An 18,862-nucleotide genomic window follows, 5' to 3' on the forward strand; every position below is an offset into this window, starting at 1 on the left:
AAAACTCTAAATCGGACCCAAAATAGCAATCTACCACAGGGAAAACGCAACAATCGGATGACTTGGGACAAATCTCACCGAAGGCACAGAAAGTTTCTTGAGGACGGACGAGAGGCTGATATGCATTCTCCCATTAGTTCATTCCACCCCAGGTATAAGCGCGGCTAAATGACTGCAGAAGCATAACAAGTGCATTCACAAAACCCCAAATACTTCCCATATGGGACACACTTCAATGCAACCCTCTTCCAGTCAAGCTCTCCCCACACAGTTTAAATATACAACCCGTCTGCTCATGCGCTTCAACGCCTCATCATCGCTATGAAGTGCCATATTAATGGGATAGTGATATCAGTACAATAAAGCAAAAGAAAAACAAAAGCATATAACTTTAAGAAAACATATTTCTGTTGTTAAAATAAATGTGTATCATTTGGCAAAATAAAGATTACACACTCCGTATCCTTACAGATGTTCTTTTATTGATATGTCGAATTTTTGCAATACATGTAGTTACTTTTGCTATTGTCCTCGTCTGCATTTGTATAGTTGAGGCTGTTGAAACGGCATTACACGTTGATCTATCCATATTTCTAATAAAACACATTTTCTACCACTTTTCTCTCTGTGCTATGACAAGCCAATTACAGTTTACAGTTTCAGAGATTTATCGTGTCCTATACAATTGCTTATAGTGGCAGGCATATCTATCCGCACCTTGGTAATGGATTGCTGTTCTGAATATTTGTATTGAGACTACTTTTCAGCAATATTAGCATAAGTATTAACAATATTCAGTGGTCACTGGTTACTTTAAAATATGGTCATCAGAGCACCAAACCATGTTCATACACTTTTTGTAATGTAACCAAAGTAGCCAGCGATTCCCTCTGTAATGGCCAAAATTAGGCAAAGCTCTTTCCATACATTGCTTGCCAAGCGAACATGGGACATTTTTAAAAAAAGGAAATGATTTGGCATATCGTTGATTGCAAATAGGTTAACATGTCATTTATTTAATCAGCTCGAAAGGTGTGAATAAGGAAGGAAAGGGAGTAATGAAATGCAGCAGGTACATTTCACTGGGAACGGCTGTCACTGTTTACTTGTGAGCAGGCGAAGATATGTAAAAAGTTGGAAAGTATCTTGTGTGTTGAGTGTGTGGCTGGTGCTGTAGTTGCCCCTGTGAGGGCCACCGCTATCCTGGGGGCAGACCTAGAAGTTGTTTTCTAATTCTGTGCACAATTTCACACTCTAAGATTACTACCCAGGTACCTGGTAACTTGGAAATGAGGTAAGGTGATAGTAGGGACTCTCTGTGTAATTGTGTGCTCTATTTTCTATTATGCACTGGGCTTTTGGCATTTGATAATTTGTCTTGACAGGATTAGGTTCAGCTCCTGCTGACCAACAGGCCAGTGCACTTGGCTGATTAGAATGACTAAAGGGTCCTTGGGTCCTTCTTTCCCTTCTTGCATGTCTGTGTTTTGGTGGTCCCAGTGGTAGCAGCGCTGAGGGAGCACATATGGGAGGTCCTCACCCTAACCAACTCAATCACCTCACCTGCATTACACCACTGATGTAGGCCGTTGGGTTAGGTCGTGGTCACGGTGGTTCCCCTAGACTAACTCTACACTGAAAACATCAACAAATGAAGGATTTTGCTGGGTATCTCATTGTAGGAAGCGTTTGAAGATGTGCACACCAGCATGCCTTCCATGTACTTAAGCTGAGGGTTTCTCTGAAACTACTGCAACACTGGGGAGGAAGCAACAGTCTATACAGGCCTTATCGTATCTGAGGAACTGGGAAGCCCACCGAACAAGGGCGGACTTGCCTGTCCTGGGATATGGATCTTAGGGCCTTGCAAGAACAGTGGAGGCGGCACTGTTGGGTCCTTGGGGGCGCTGCAGTACCCTCAACTTTCCAACACATGATCTTTGTTATTGCTGGTTTATATCGTCTAAAATTGTGATCCTAGTGCCTCTTCTCTAATAGTAGCCTCTCACTACTGTGAAAGAGCAGGGAGGCTTAAGAATCCCATGGAAATCTGATTGTTCGCCGGGGTGTGGGACCCCTACCAGACTCTTCCCAGCCAACAAGTACTGCTCTGGCCCCTGGTCTTACTGCTTCAACATAGAATCTTGCCATTGCTTTCTTTTTGTGGCTTTTGACCCTAATAGACGTTTTCAGTGTTTTGTACCCTTGACTATGGTTGGGTGAAAGCATTGCGTGAAAGAGGCGAAAACAATTGCCACCTTTAAAAAAATGCACGCGTTTTCAATTTTCATCCTCCTGTTCTTAGCAAGTAACAGTCAACAGTCAGCACACGCACGGCGGTGGAGTGATGTCCACGTGTGCCCTGTAACCTGTAAACTTGCCCTATCTCAACCTAAGAAGGGAAGAGAGCTGGGAAGCTTCTCAGGTTTGTAGTCATGGAATACGGTTACTAAGTTAATGATCCACAAGAGAGAGGACCTGACAGGAGCAACTTGACATTGATGCTATATTCTTCTTTTTTAACGATTACTTTTTATTTATTAGAAATAGTCAAAGAAAGTAACAATCCGAGCAGACGTAAGCGATTCCATATAACCTGGTTTTGTAACATATGTGATTTACATATTAAACAACCAGCCCAATTAAAGCAAGTCCAGCTAAGGGGCTCTGATTCTTAATATACAGGCCCCAGGTCAAAGAATTCTTTGCTTCAAATAGTGCACTGTGTTCGCCCACACCTCACTGATTTCATTTACAGCTACTAAGATTTCCAGTCTGAAGACACCAGTTTGTTATGATTCGACACCTCTGCTGTCAAGTTAAACAAATAAAAGCTTCCTAAGCAAATTGTGTTTAATATTTTAAGACTGTCATTTGACTATATTTGCGCACAAGTAAATATAGAAATATGACAACTGTGTGAAATGTGGAAAGGATCATGTTTGTCAACACTGATAGAAAAATGCCTTTCGACACACAAGTGTGTGTACAGAAGCATGTGTGTGTGTGTGTGTGCTACCAAAAGGAGGTGCTGATTTTAAAATGTAGCCATTTTATTAACACTCACTGGTTTGATGTAAGAGCCTGCAATATATATGGACATTGGGATCTAGGCACAACTACAGGGTTTAAAGGCACAGCCCCTGGATATAATAAAAGAGAATGGAGAGTGATAAGCGGAATCTAAGAGCATTGACCTGCTGAGGCGAGTGTGATATCACATGCAGCAACCAAAGCTGCTGTCCACCCAGGGCAAATCTATGGCACTTTTAAAAATAAAGCAAAATTAAACAAATACGCATTGACAATATTCTCAATTTCTACACAAACAGCAGAAAAAGCAAAGGGGTTGGGGAAAAGCAAAAGCATGTGTTCAATATTTAGATTGCTGCATAACCCCCTCAATCAATTGTATGGGTCCACAGTTTTATTTCCGCTCCAGAAAAAATACAAAATAAAGGGAATATTTTCTCATCAGTGACAAAGAAAGACCAGATACGGTCCCTTGTCTCAGCATTGTAAATGTGTAGCTGTTTTGACAGGATATCGAGAAACAGGCCGATCCGTCTGGGCCGGGGGGTCAGGGAGGGATTAGGGTTTTCCACCATGTAGATGGCCCAGAATTTCCTTTGTGGGTCCATCATGCGTTCCCACTTTGGATCCACGGACTCTGGAACGGCTCCCACTGACCACTCACCTACCTCCCCCATATCAACCTCCCAAGCAAAATTGCGACCCTTAAATCCTTCTGATCCCAGAACGCATGGGTGGGTGGAGAACCTCTTGGGATTGTCGGTCACGTTCTGTGGAGTTTCTGAAAATCTCACACTTTTCTGATCTTCGGAGACAATGAGCTGAGGATGGGCTGTGTCAGGATCCAGCGTCACGCTTGCTGAAGAGTGGACAGAGGGAAACCCGGGCAAGGGAACAAAGATTCATGTTAATAAGCAATTTACAAATCAATAAACATCATAGACATGACCCTCTTTTAGGATATACATTACTTAAGAAATATCCAGTAAAAGAAACAGTGCAGTGTTTAAAAAATGTGTTTAGGACACAGTAGAAATAAACATTCCACATCTTGAGCCACCAAACTCCCTTCAGATCTGCATACAGTATAAATAGGGATCACCAAAGAGATTCACAAAACAGGTATAGGTTTGCACAAAATATCTGTTTAGAGCTGTTCCTCCTCCATAGATGAAGCAACACTGCACTCCTGAAGGAAGCTAACTCCTTTTATAGAAATGCACTCCCTCCACCGCAGCCCAATCCACTACTTCCATCACACATCCCAGCCAGGTAGGAAAGGCTGAATGCATATTTATATATTTGTGTATTTCTTGAGCATGACATTTTTCCTGAAACATCTTAGCACTTTATATTATTCAATAATGTGGTGGACGCTAGAGCATATAACCATAGTGTTTGTCGTATCAGGGGCCATTATGAAAAAAGATAAAAAGATGTGTTTTTTCAACTCAGATTTTAAACTGAAGTGTTTAAGGGCCCATCTTGTAGAAGTCAGTGCATAGGATAGTCTTAAATTGTCCGCTTGAGAGTTCAATAACCTGTAAGCATGCCAGGAGCAGTACTTAATTTGTGCTGGTGGCTGTAGGTGGTAGACCCCAGCACTCACATTTTGGGAGCAGGGGCTTATTCGACTGGAGCAAAAGATTGAAAGTCAGTAAAGGGAGAAAGAAGAGAGAGCAAGATTCAGGGGCGAGGATGTAACTTTACTGCTAGTGCGGTCGACCTCGAAGCCGGGGAACCTGGTTATACTCTCGGCAGGGATGCTCAACATCCTGTGATTCTGGGCAAACCACTGAATCTCCCCGCGCCTAACAAAAATGTATGTGTGCATCTGTAACAAAACTGGTGCTTATGTAAAGTGCTCTGAAACCTGATATCTTCGGGTCGAGTTTGCACTATATAAAACTTTAATTAAAAAAAAATATTTAATTGGAAGACAGTGTCATGGGGAGAAAGCAGGGATGAAAATAACCTACAAGAGTGAGATAAAGAAAGAAGAAAGGAAGGGTGGTGAAAGGAAAATTCACTTGGTGCAACCAAGAACAGGCTGCCTTGATTCTTGGCAGTCTTGGCATTCAGCAGCATCAGCGATGGGCTCCCTATAAATCTGTAAATGAAGGACTAAGGGACTGATGTACAGATTAGCAGAGCATGTGAATCACCATAAATTCGTGTTGCACCCACCCAGCCAATCTCACATTCCTATGTCTTATTTAAAGTCTCCACAGGCCAAGTCTCAACTTGCGGCAGCAGTGGAAACCCTTGACCTGGCGACCCCGGGCCACAGAGACATCAGGCCATAGTAACAGTTGCTCCACCCTGTTTTATAAGCATCCAGTTGAACTGATCCAGACACCTCCATTCCCTGTCATGAATAGTGAATAAAATGCACCTTAAGCAGGAAGCCCACCAGGAGCTCAAGGTATCCACAACCTGACACATGAACACTTGGGTGACATACTGTGATTTCAAAATAGAGGGGATCCACTTCCTGTGGAACCTCGTTTCCCAAGGTGAATGGTAAACTTGTTTGGACCTGAAAATGCACTTTTTAGTTCTGTTCCAACTGGAGCGCCAAAGGTTCCTGCTGGGAAGTGATACCTGGAAGTTCACTTGCCTCCCTTTCAGCCTTCCTTTCATTTGATTATATTTATAAAGTGCTCATGGCTAAAGCCCAATGCTTCCTTAAGATGCTAAAGCTGGCCATAGGGTTTCTGAGCCATGCAGCATACATGTAATTGCCTGTTTGTACTGTATTTTATTATGGCAGAGGATCAGGACTTTCTGTTTCCTCACATTCAAGAGAGTTTACATTTTATCAATTAGTAGAAGTTGGTAGCAATCCAGAGTTCAGAGTTTCCGGGTTTCTACATGCTAGACATGCCTTTTCTTGAAACCTCTCTTGTGCGAAGAACATTTTTACTAGGAAGGAGGATGCTGGCATTCTCCTTGCATCCATATTGCTCCTCTGTTCTCTTGCTATGGTCATTAACCTTTCATCTGCCACTCACTAAAGCCATGTATTCTTGCCCACTCCACTACCGGGACCTTAAGCACCTTAAGGCACATGAGCTTCTTTGTGACCGTAGCAGTCTCAGTGAGAATGGCATTTCCTCAATGTCAAGATAGAGAGGCGCTGGTGGATCAACATATTTTAGGCTACGAATGAAAAGTAGATATTGGGCCCAGCTCCAGACTTTGCAATCGATTTGGATATGAGAGCGCCCTGTTGGGCTGCCCGTCCCAGCAAGTTTGTTTTTACATAAACTATCTATGGTTAAATCAGTTTATTGCAAACCATACCTAACAGAGATGTGTGCCAAGCTCAAGTGCAACCCACCTGCCTGCAGAATCCCATAATCGTTATAAAATATACTGTCTGCATGGAAAATGAAGGGCTTGGACACATATCGTTTTAGCTAGGCAGTCCCTCGACAAAATATCACAATCTTCACACTGTCTCCTGTAAGAGGCAAGTGTGAAAAGAAGGCAGAGGAGATACAAAAGAATAACAACATATATTATTGAATTATTTATTAGGACGTTTTATAAAGCACCGCTTTCTACTACTTCAGATGGCTTGCAAAGTGCTGAAAGATGGGCAGCAGAGAGGAGAGCAGAGTGAGACATTGGAACAATCATGCCCAAAATTCTCCAATCAAAAACCATCTCCTTAGGAGGACCAGATCAGACCTACTCTCAAAGCACTCCACTGGCTCACATTAATTCCAGGATTAAATCTCAGGTCTTGTGCTACAACCATAAAGTATGCAAGGACCTAGGCCCTCCCAAGCTGCAGAAACTAGCACCACTTCCTAAATTGAGTTTACTGACTTTAGTCCGTTTGGTTTTGAAAGAGTTTCTTAAGTACACATAGTTGGGTTCAGAGCTTAGGATCAGCCCGAGGGCATGGCAGAGTCTAGGACGTTGGACACCCAGTACATTTCTAGCATGATGATTTGATATTGAGAGAACGTCTCTGGGGTTTATTAAGGTGCCAGTTTCTGCAGCTTGGCAGGGCTTATGTCCCTGTATATTTTATGGATGTTAAAACACAACCGGGCTCCCTGGTTGTAACGCATTTAGAGCGTAGTAATGTTTTTTTGATGAGGCCAGATTAGATAATATTATCTTATTCAAGGCATGCTAAAAGGATTGCTCTCTTCCTCTCAATTCTGTGGTCAGATTAGAGCAGAGGGATGATTTTTCAAATGAGGAAGAGTTGCATATTCATGTCACCAGCCACTGCACTGACCTGTGGTTCCTTAATTTTAGAGAGGGTGCAGGGCGAGTTCCAAGGTTTAAGGGCTAGCCAAAGGGTAGGGAAGCGTGGGAGCTCTCATTCATCGAGAGCCAAAATCAGTCCTGAAATGAGATGATGTAAGTTGGCTTCTCTGGGCCCCTTAGCTGATGGGAGTGGATTTGTGTCCTCGTTGTATATTCTGAAGATCGCCGAGTACTGGTGAGTGATTGAGGCATGAGTCATAGATAGATATTGCACAGAAAGAATGAGAGGGGCGATCCGTGATCATTTTGCTGTGATTGATGAGGGATGAGAAATGATTAGACCCATTGCAGCACAGGTTTGGAGCGTCCTGCCTAATGTTCAAGCCTCTCCAGCAGGATTGTGTGATCTGCAGTATCATAGGCAGCCTTGAGTTCAAGGAGTATAAGGGTGGTTTCAATGTCCTTGTCTTGGGAGAGAAGCTGTTTCTTCATGGTTCCCATGGTATTTGTGTTGCCCATTGAAGGGTGGAATCATGGAAGAGGTTGTTGAGCCCAATGTACTCTTGAAGTTGTCCTGTCCCCTCCCTCGTCACAAATTTGTTACGGATGGTGATTTTGGAGATATGTTGGTAAAAGACAACAACTTTTAGGTCCCAAAATCTTTTTCAGAAGGGGGTGAAGATGACATATTTTAGAGGTCCTGTAACTGTGCAACAGACAAGAAATGCATTGATCGAATTACTTGTGCATACAGCAAGAGGAAAGATAATTGTTTAAAGCCCTTGGTCAAATGATGGACCATAGGGGATCTGGATACTTTTTATCTGTCAGTGTGAAAATAGAGTAAAATGATTTTACCTGGAGAGAAGATACAGGGTGGTAAAACTGCAAATCCCAAGGGTTGACAATGGAATTATGGATTCTAGTAATGTTGGTCTCCCAAGAATCCATGAAGGTCTTCATAACATGATAGCAATATGTACTGGGGGCTGTTTTGGACATCATGGATGGACAGTTCCTGATAGATTTGGAGCCTCCTGTATGTGTTTCTCTAAGTATGCCAACTTGATTGTCTTGATAGCTTTGTGGTTGCCTCTGCTGTGTCTTATTTAACAGATTCTATTCCCTTCAGTCTGTGCCTTGCACCATTGCATTTTCCAAGTTTAGGCTGGCATGTTTCAACTCAGCAAAATCAACTTGTTTGTGGATTTGAGGCTCACCTTGAGTTTGTGGGAAAGAGGAGACTAGAACATCTAGGGCACATCATATGTTATGGCAGTGAATGTCGAGCAGTGCTTCTGGGTCAGATGATTCACAGGTGGTGATTTTGGCAGCACTGTATGTTGACTCAAATAGCTCTGTGCTTATGTCCCAGAAGTGTCTAATGTGGAAAGTGAGTGGTTTTGTTTAAAGGAGGTGATTTTGTAGACTAGATGTGACTAGTTGCTGAAGACAAGGTGATCTGATGTAGTTTATTGTAAAACTCAATAAAAAATTTCAACACACGCAAACTAGGTCAGAGGTTTCAAGGTTGTATGGGGCCATATGGTCCGGCCTATAGCAATATGTGTATGTTGGACCATCCATTGCGCGACTGAATCTGAGTGCCTGCTTGCCATTGAGGGGGTAGATAGCAGGTTTGGCATTTGTCCTGTCTACCCACAAATTTAAGTCTCCCATAATCAAAATGTTGTCTACTTGGGCAACTGCCAAAGTACCTAGCAAACATCTTGCTCTCCACCTTGAGGCAGCATCCCCTAAAACGGTATCATTGATAGCACAGTCCTTCTGCTAACTATGTAAGGATGTCCTGGGCCAGACTCAGAATCACCCTTCACTCATAATCATCCTGTGTCTTGTCCCAAACTCTCCAAGAAGGCCTAAAGTGGGTCCACCTGTTCAAACGCATTTTTTTTCCTTTATACTTAAACCGAAATGTTTCAGGGAAACTCACCACTTCATGTGTAATTCTTCTCAAATCCCTCTTCCTGTCAAAAGTAAATCCAGTCATGGATAGGAAAACGGCAAATGAATCACCATCTTCACACTTTTCTTCTGTGGAGCTGTATGACAGGTTTAATTACTCCAGACTGCAGAGTGGCCCACCAGCAGAACCTCCCCCACTATTCTGCTCCATAGGCTTTCTAGCTTTTTGGGAAAATCTAGAGACGTTTTCTATCAGACCCAATTCTGCATCCTGCTGAAAACGAATGGCAACTGAGCCAGCTCACCTCAGGTTCTATCAGACAGAGCGTCTGACTCAGTCTCTGCTCAAATTCCTAGCACCCTGATATGGGTGCATCTCTTCAAGCTGTGAAGAGTCCTGCAGCTGTCTTCCAGTTAAGCAATCTGGGCCCTTGCTCGCCCAGATTATGAGCCATAAGAGATAACCTTTGAGAGAGGCAACTTCTGCTTAATGGGCCTCCAAGAGGAATGCATCGTGTGATATTGAAAACCGACAAGAACGTCACCACTATTGCATCTGCACCCCACTAGCTCTTCTATCATGGTGATAGTGCATATTTTATGGTTCCATTGCTACCAAGGCCTAAACTCTTGGTCTGTTTATGTGTTCTGTTTGACAATTACAGCTGGTCATCAACTTCTCACTGGCTTGCTTCTGGGGTAAAACCCTTGTGTTTGTAGGCTAATAGGACACATCCACCTCCTTTAGATCTATCAACCTACGTACTCTTTTCTCTGGTATGTGAACCATGTTTCATATCTCTTCCACTCCTGCTCCACTAATCCAGATTTATCCTTTGAGATGCTTGCAGGCAAACACTATTTATTTATTTTACCATTTCTGTAGCGCAGAGGAACCCCATAAGGTATCAGAGCACTTTGAAAGGAGAGACAAATAGGTAAAAATAAAACCAAAAAGTTTTGAGAAAGGAGAATAAAAATAGAACAGTCTATCTGGACTCATAGTGCTTATAAACTGCGGCCCAAGGGGTTTGTAAATAAGCCCCTTGGATTGACAATCAGGGAGGATAATTGAAGGTTAGGAATTGAATGTAATATGCAGGGATAGGCATGGGAGTCTCGGTAGATGAGGGCACACCAGAGAATATGGATTCTATCTTTCATCTGTTTAGTAAGGACAACCTAACATTGTGATAAACAAAGAATGAGATGACCTTCAAACAGTAGGTTTTTACATTTCAGTTTAGTAGCAAGTAATTATCCTTTTCTCTGGTGGGCTTGCTTTTCAAATCTTGGGGACATTTCCTGAAAAGACCTGTTTCATTGATAAAACCTAATAATAAGATATATATATTGCTGATATGAAATTTTTTAACATATTACGAGACTTCTTGAATTTCTTAACTTTGACCTAAATGTTTTTAATGTGGGCACTGTAATGTCATGACTTTTATATATGTATGTGTTGTTTTGTCTGGCACTTATATTGTTATTTTTGTATGTTTTCCAAATTTACAGCCCTGAAGAAGTTCTGGTTTCAGAACGAAACGCTTTGGCTGATGTTTTGTCTTTAAGTGGATCATTAAACGAATAATACAATTTGCAAATCACGACTCAGCGTCTATATACGAGGACAATTGAAAAGTTGAATAGTCTCCTGTACCCGTAGGAGACCAACCTATATAGCGGTGCTTTTCCATTTGGGATAAAAATAGACTTTTTACCCAAGGTTTGGGTAATGCTCTTGGGACAGGGAGCATTTGGAAAGTGCACGCTGGACTATATAAACAAAATCATTTGGTGATACTTGGATTGGTGCTTTATCCTTTGGTTGAGTGGTCCACTGTCCGAACTTTGGTTGTACAAATATTTTTAAAAAGTTGCATGTAATTTGCTTAGAAATAGTGGTTGACCTTTGAGTGACGGAGGTTATGGGCTAAGATATTGAACAAGGTGGTTGATAAGATTGAGCCTTGGGGGGCATCTTTATGCAGGTCTTTTGGAGAAGAGAAAAAGGCATGGAGCTTATTTCGTTGCCTTCAATTTTCTAGGAATAATGTGAACCATTTGAGGATCATACCACCTAAGCCCATCTTTCCTTCTAGGAACTTCAACAGGAGCTTGTGATTCACTGTGCCGAAGGCTGCTGACAGCTTTAAGACGATGAGCAGACAGGAATCACCTTAATCCAGGATTAGCAGGATATCACAGATATTTTGTAGGATGGTCATTTCTGTGATGTGGTGTGCTCTGAAACTTGAATGGAGGTTGTGTAAAAGATTACTTTATTTACTGAGGGGCTTGAAGTGCATTTTGACACAATTTTCCAGTATTTTTGCTAAGAAGGGGAGATTAGCTACTGGGCAGAAGTTGTTTGGATCCATTCTTTGTTTTTGCAGGACTGGGGTAACCTGACCTACTTTTAGGGAATCTGGTGTGATTTCTTGTGCCAGTGACACATTTATGATCTTCATCTGTACAGGAGCCAGATATCCTTTCATTTCTCTTAGAACTGTAGTCCGAATTGGCTCCTAGTGGAGAAAAGATGATTTGTTTTTAAATGAAGTCCATCAGGCATGGATAAATTGATTACAGTAAAGGTGTTCCAGTCCTTCAATGATTTTCTGGGAAGCTTCTTTTGGTTAAGATTGTTTGATGATGGTCCCAAGGAGAGTTCTAACTTTCTAATCTGCTCTGCAAAGAAGTTTAAGAACTCTCCGCACTTAACTTTGGAGGCGAGTGGGACCTGGGTGGCAGTTGGTCTTAAAGTATTCTATATCATGTCAAATATTTTTGGGGATGACTTTTAGCAAGCTCTAGTTCTTTCCTGATAAATTGTGATTTTGCTTTAAAGATGTTTTGTTTGTAGTTTTTCCTGGGTAATCTTAGTAAGGATAGGGTTCTTGTTGATGGGTTTTGCCACCCATGTGTTTCAATGTTTCGGAGGGTTCTCCTTTTTTTATTCAGTTCCTTTAAGAACCAAGTGCCTGAATATTTTATTTTTTGTCTCTTCAGTGTTTTAGAATCTCGGGTCTCAGCATTTCTAGTCATCAATTCTGAGTAGTGATTGATGAGATAAATGATCTCAGAGGAGCTGTGGTAGTTGGAAAATTCTAGTTTCATCTCGTCCATGAGATGGTAAATGTCTTAAGTATTGCATGTCTCTAAACCAGACTTTTGGTCTTTTCGTTTGCCCATTTATTGCTGATTTAGTCAATATCATTGAGAATAGGATCAATAAGCAATTAGACAAATCAATTCGGATGATGGGGAAGTCTTAGCTTTTTCTTATTTTGCAATTAGGAGATCAAGGGTGGCTCCCTTTGAGTAAGTTGGTTCGTAGTAGAATTGTTTGAGAATATTGTTGTCTAGGTAAGAGGAAAGGAGGGATGGTAAAGTGTCATTCTGATTGCCCCATTGGAGATTGAAGTCTTCTAGAAATATTTGTTTGCCTCCTGTCCACAACATTTTATGGTTAATGTCCCTAAACTTGGCACTAGGCAGGGGTACGAGGAGGAAGATTCCTTGATCAACAAAGCGATCCACTGGATCTGCCACGTTGGGGGCTGTCGTTCAGTGATTTGAGATGACATCATTAGGGCGCACAGATGCACATTACTAGGCTAACCATTCAACTGCATGAAGCTGACAGTAAAAGGGCCAGATTTGGCCGAAAATATTTTCGCCCTAGAATACCGAACCTGTTCCCCTGACTTTCCTTCAATCCAGTTCAAGCTTTTTATACCCTTCATGCCAACTCCTTCTCCACCTTCGGATGGAAGACTCAGTGGTTCCACTTTAGAACTTAATGACTGACTCCTGAAGGAAGCTCACCATCCCCCTAGATTATGCTCCACTCCTTTTTCTCACGAAGATACACTCCCTAGTGACAAGGCCCGACAGAAGGCTCCCCATTCAAAGGAGGATGGTCCCCTACTATAAGCAGGTGCAAGTAGTGCCTCTAATAATGGGTTGGAGGGTGCGCTCTGCTGTACAGATTATAATATCCACATACACAAAGTACTGGCAAAAGGACCAACACACATAGCTATAGTCTCCTGGAATGTCGCAGGCCTAAGACAAAAACTTGAGGATCCAGATTGTCACAGCTACATAGATACATTTGATCTCTGCTTCTTCCAGGAGACATGGCTATTGACCACCAATTTAAATTGGGACATAAAAAATACTACAATGTCCCATCGCAGAGAGGAAGACCCTCAGGGGGGCTTTTAATATGGATCAAGGCGAACAAATGCCTATACTTTAGACTCACCCAATCTATTGGCAGTATACCTAGACACAAACACTTATAACAATGACAAATTGTACCTTTTTAATGTCTACAATAGACCACACAGGCAAAAGCCCAACTTTGAGATTATTGATTTAATAGACAGTTCCCTGGCCCACGTAGACCCCAGTGATACTGTGATTGTATGTGGGGACTTTAACTTTGCCTACAAACCACTAAACGGCCTAGAAAGTCTAACGGAGGAAGAGGACATGGCCAGGGGTTTGCCCCAGCTAGAGGCTGGACTGCCAAAACCGTGCACCAACGCTGCAATACAGACAATGCAGCTTACCATGGAATACCACTTAATGGCATTTAAACATGGTAGCTCGCAATCAAGAATAGATTACATTATGCACAGTATGCATAGCTGGAGCAGGATTGCAAGCTTTAGAATAGATGCAAGAGAGGATAGTGACCATTGGCAACTTTGTTTAGAAGAAACAGGTTTCATAGAAAGGGACGACCCACCAGGCCAAATGGCCTCGGATCACAGGAAACGTAGAGCTAATGACAAGTATTTATAACACATTTGTAGAGGTAGTGGGTGCCTATGTAGAGACAAGTGGATCGCCAGTAATAACTATGCATAATTTCTTGGTCGCAAAGCTAGAGCCCCTTCTCACCAGAGATACTAGGAAGAAACTGAAGCCCAACTGTAAGATGGGCACAAAAACAAACCCCTGGTATACATTGGACTGCAGGAAAGACAAGAAATGCTTACTCGAGAATCTAAAACAGGGTAGTGCAGAGTCAATAAGGAGGGCTAGAGATATCCACAGGAAAACCTTGGCTACTGCAATAAAGAATTGGGAGGAAAACAGTTGGTTGGACCTCCTCCAGGCAGTAAAAACTAATAATGTGGCAGAGTTCTGGAAAATAATTGCAAGGGGGGGGGGGGCAAGGACCAAGTAGCGAGAACATAGCATCACCTGGATTCTGTAGCTTGGAGCGAGCACTTCGCCAATTTATACTCGAGTTTCCGGCCCATTCCTATAGAATACTGTGAGCCTGCTAGCAATGAGGGAGACAGAGAAGTGATAATGTTTACGCTAAAAGAAACTGAACACGCAATAGACACCATCAAGCATGGAAAAGCCCCCGGACTAGATAGACTCCCCAGAGATCTGATTAAGCATGACAAAAAGTTTTGGGTCCCGTATATCAACCTAATTAGCAACACTATAGCAGCAGGTCCACCAGTACCAGCAACGTGGAAAGGGGCTGAAGTTGTCCCTATCCACAAGAAAGGTTATATGTCTAAACAACTACTGCCTAAACCACGACTTCCTGAACCACGAAAGCTTTTCAACGAGCTATCCTAAACCACTACTTTCTTTTTCAACGACTTTCTAAACGACAAAAAGAATCACCTTGTGACTGGCCAATAGATGGCAGTATTGTAATAACAATACTTTCACAAAATATTTTAATTGCTCATTACTCATTTCTTTGATAATTTATTTTTCGTATATTTTAATATTTAGGGCCCGATGTAGGTAAATCTAATTTACCACTTCTAAAATACCGAATCATACCGATTCGATATTTAAGAAGTGGTAAATTAGAGGGGGCGAAATGTAGGTAATTCTGATTCGGTAAATACCGAATCTGTAAGATTCGGTATTTAGCGATTCTGTAAATACCGAATCGGTATCCCCCATTGATTCCTATGGGCCTTGAAGCCCATAGGAATCAATGTGGAATACCGAATCAGTATTTACCAATTCGGTAATTACCTATTCTTGCAAGGATGCAGGGGGTGTCACTTTGACACCCTCTAGCACCCCAATTACAGGCTTGTGTGCCATGTGGCACACATACATGCCCTAAGGGCATGTCTGTGTGTCACATGGCAGAGGTGTGCATGCACAGATGTGCATGCACACCTGGATTCGATATTTTACCACCCAGTTGGATTGGGTGGTAAAATACCGACTCCTGAAGGCCTGTGGCACTCTTCAGAGTGCCAGCTACATCTCTATTTACCGATTCTGTACATTTACCGATTCGGTATTTTACCGAATCGGTAAATGTACAGAATCGGTAAAATTACCGAATCTGTACTTATGTAGCCCCCTACATAAGAAAACCGTAATACCGGTCGGAAACGGCCGAATTTGGCCGTTTCTGACCGGTATTAGGGCTCCTACATTGGGCCCTTAGTCTTTTTTTTTAAACCTCATGAACTCCAAATTATTCTCAGCTGCAGGCCTTCACATGTGATTCGTGACCCCTCTGCTTATTTCATCCTTGTTCAGAACGTGTTAATGCTGAGCTGGGTGCTGATTAATGAAAATAGCCCTCAGGCGAGTGGCATTCCTGGTGTTGGGGTCGAGCCGTACTATGCTAGAAAAGATTTGGTCCTACACAATGGTGGAGTAGTTTTTCATTTTTATGCCAGAGCTTTCTCCGGTTTTCACAGAAAGATCTGGTCACTTATTTATAACTCTAGCAAGTATGGAGACACAGTAAATCAGAAAATATGGATTTGGGGAAGTTTTAAATTGTAATATGCACCTGCAATGGTCTAAAACTCACCAGCATCGACAATTCTCCAAAATCATGCGTTTAGAGTTAAGGAGGAGGCAGGGGGCGGGTGGTATACCCACAACATGTTTTGAGCTGCTGATTAAATTCGGAGCTAGGGGTCACTGTAGGAAGGTGGATATCTGACTATGGTTGCCCCCAACTTTTTGCCTGGTGTTTTGCTGGTTTTCCGACTTAGTTGACCTGGGACCCTGCTGTTCAGGGCCCCAGGCCTACTGCTCTCTCTGTAAAATGGATTCCATGTACCTTAGGTGCATATCTAATTGGATACTGAGTCACCTTATCAGCCCCTGTACAGTGTAACTTAGGTACCCAGGGCATAGGTGTACCCAGGGCCTACCAGGGGCTGCAGCATGTATTATGCCACCCCTGGCTGGCCATCCAAATCTGACACAACTGGCTGCACGACAGCTGGGGCAAGGTGGTGTAATCACCCTTTGCTTTAGATATAGTATTCCTATATCTAACCCTAGAATGGACACATGTATTCCTATCAGTCACTCCTATGGCAGGCCTTATCAATCCTGAAGGCAGAGTGCTTGGAATTATGTGAGATGGTGCTCTGGCATGAGCTGAGCCCGTTTGCAGCTTGCGGAATCAAGTCCTAATAGCTGTTCCATGATAACGCGTACCATATACTCTTAAGTGCCTTATAATCCTCGCGGTTATTTGCCAACTTTGGTATCGCTTTATCAAAACATGTCGAGTAAGGTGTCATACGAATTGGAATACTAACACCTCGCCAATTCTGGCGACGGGGTTAGCATTCCACCCTTCTAGAGGGACACGACATGTATGTAACTGTGAACCCCGGTTAAAGCTTAACACAGCCTCAGCTCCACAAAATGGATGCTGCCACCACAGACGCAAGTCTGACCTCCTGCTGCTGGGAGTCCTTCCAGCGAGGAGAGCTTGGACAAAGGGTTTCCTGTCAGGGGCGGTGCTAGCACCATCCCAGACAGGGTTTTGTGTATCCCAGGTAGGCAGGGCTGAGAGGAAGGTGACTGCAAGTGGCACCCCGGTGCTCACTGTGCATATGCCGGCTTGAACCAGTTCCAGGGGCACACCAGCCCCTGGGCTGGGGAAAGTCCGGACAAGGGAGAGGGGTGTAACCACCCCCTCCTGGTCCCACCCATGGGCAGGACCTAGTCGCGTGCCAGCCCCTTTCTGAGAATAAAGGTAGGAGCAGGCCCCCTTCCCAAATTAGATAATTCTGAATCTTGACTACTTTCCACGAAAGGAACTCTTGACTATTTCTGAAGACTCTCCCTTGTGGCTAAGGAGTAGCCACCCTGCACCAGCGGGCACCATCTAAGCGCTTGCGGTTTGCTGTAAGTCCATCCTCCGGATCAAGACTGCCCAGCTCGACGAGACCCGGATTCCCTGGCATCTCTGACCTCTACCTGCATCATCAGCCCAGCTGAGATTCGTGGGTGTGACGAGACCTGAGGGACCGGCCATCTTCAAAACCTGCACGACGCTTATCCAGCACGACCGCCGAGGGATCCTCGAATGAGTGCTTTGGGGTTTGAGAAGCCCTAACCCTGAGCAGCTCCAGCACCGAAGTCCAGCCCCCCAGCATCCACGAGATCTGCGTGGGGCCCTTCTGCTCTTTGCTGCTCACCGCGTTGTCCGGTCACTTGCCTGCTGGCTAGTGGCCCTCCTGACGACGAACCACGAGGATTGCTTCGCTGGTCTCGTTGCTCCAGACTGGCCCTTGCTCCCTTCCAAAAGAGGAGCACCCCGGACCCTCCTGGTCCACTCCAGACGCCATCTTGACTCCACCGCGTGGGCTTGCCTTTGCCAAGGTTTGTTGCTCCAATCCTGGTTTCAGCATCGCCGACAGCAGACACCTTCGTGGGACAGCTCGCACCTCCATCCTGGTCGCCGACAACGCCTCCTGGTCCGAGAGACAGCAGAGTCCAGCGTCGCCCACTCACCTGGTCGAGGTGACTTCATCCGGTGCCATCCTGGTGCCCACCTAATCACTGGCTAGTGATTAAGAACTGAGTCCCCTCTGCTTTCAGGTCATCTGCATCATCGATCCAGGCTTGGATCCCTCCGAATATCTTCACTGGTCGCCTGCCAGCAACTTCTTCTTTCAGGCTCCATAGACTTCAACGAGGATTCCCGACGTCTTTTGAACCCTATGCAGCCGCAGCCCCTGGGCTAGGTAACCTGAGCATTTCGGTGCTCCAACGTAGGTTCACTATCCAAGTGTCCAGATCCTTTTTCGTTTTCAGTCTAACTAGTCGGATTCGTCCGGAAACAGTAACTTTACAAATACTAGCATCCATAGACTTTGTCCCGCATCCCGCGTGAGAGTTCACACTCTGCACCCGATCTCCCTAGGCCTCCTGCTCCTAACCTTAGGGTTCAGTAGTGTAGTCCTAGCGATCCTGAAGCCTCTGGATCTTGTTACTTACCTGCTAGTATTTTGCATTCCACTTTTAGTGTATATGGTTTTTCGTGCCCCTCGGGCATTTGTGTAAATCTTAAGAGTTAAGAGTTTTGTATTGTGCTTAGCTCCCTGACTCATAAAGAGTTCAGGGTAGACTTGTTATAAATAAATATCCTTTTATTTTCATAACAACTTGTGTGGTGTCTTTTCACTTGGTGTTCAAGGGGTATATGTGATGGTTTAACAGCTGGCTTAACACGCCCTCTAGAGTTTAGCCTAAAGACTGCTCTTGTCCATGCTACTAGGATAGCTGGTCTATAAGGTTGACTTACAACCAATCATTAATAAGTGTCGTTTGGAATGATACACAGTGATCACTAGAATAGTGAGCACTATATATCAGGCCAACTTCTCACAGTCACAGCTTC

General features: G+C 43.6%; 1 protein-coding gene across 2 annotated transcripts in view; it reads right to left on the bottom strand.

The window, feature by feature from the left end:
• Positions 1 to 465: 465 nt before the first annotated feature.
• The window catches only part of LOC147703513 (butyrophilin subfamily 1 member A1-like), a 79,437-nt gene continuing 61,040 nt past the window's right edge, over positions 466 to 18,862 (bottom strand). For both annotated transcript variants that reach the window (XM_086931883.1, XM_086931882.1), the window contains one exon: positions 466 to 3,892. In XM_086931883.1, the coding sequence (XP_086788009.1) occupies positions 3,402 to 3,892 (491 nt within the window). In that variant the 3' untranslated portion in view covers positions 466 to 3,401. The remainder of the gene's footprint in view (positions 3,893 to 18,862) is intronic.

Source organism: Lissotriton vulgaris, chromosome 7 (assembly GCF_964263255.1).
Source record: "Lissotriton vulgaris chromosome 7, aLisVul1.2, whole genome shotgun sequence".
Lineage (NCBI taxonomy): Eukaryota > Metazoa > Chordata > Amphibia > Caudata > Salamandridae > Lissotriton > Lissotriton vulgaris.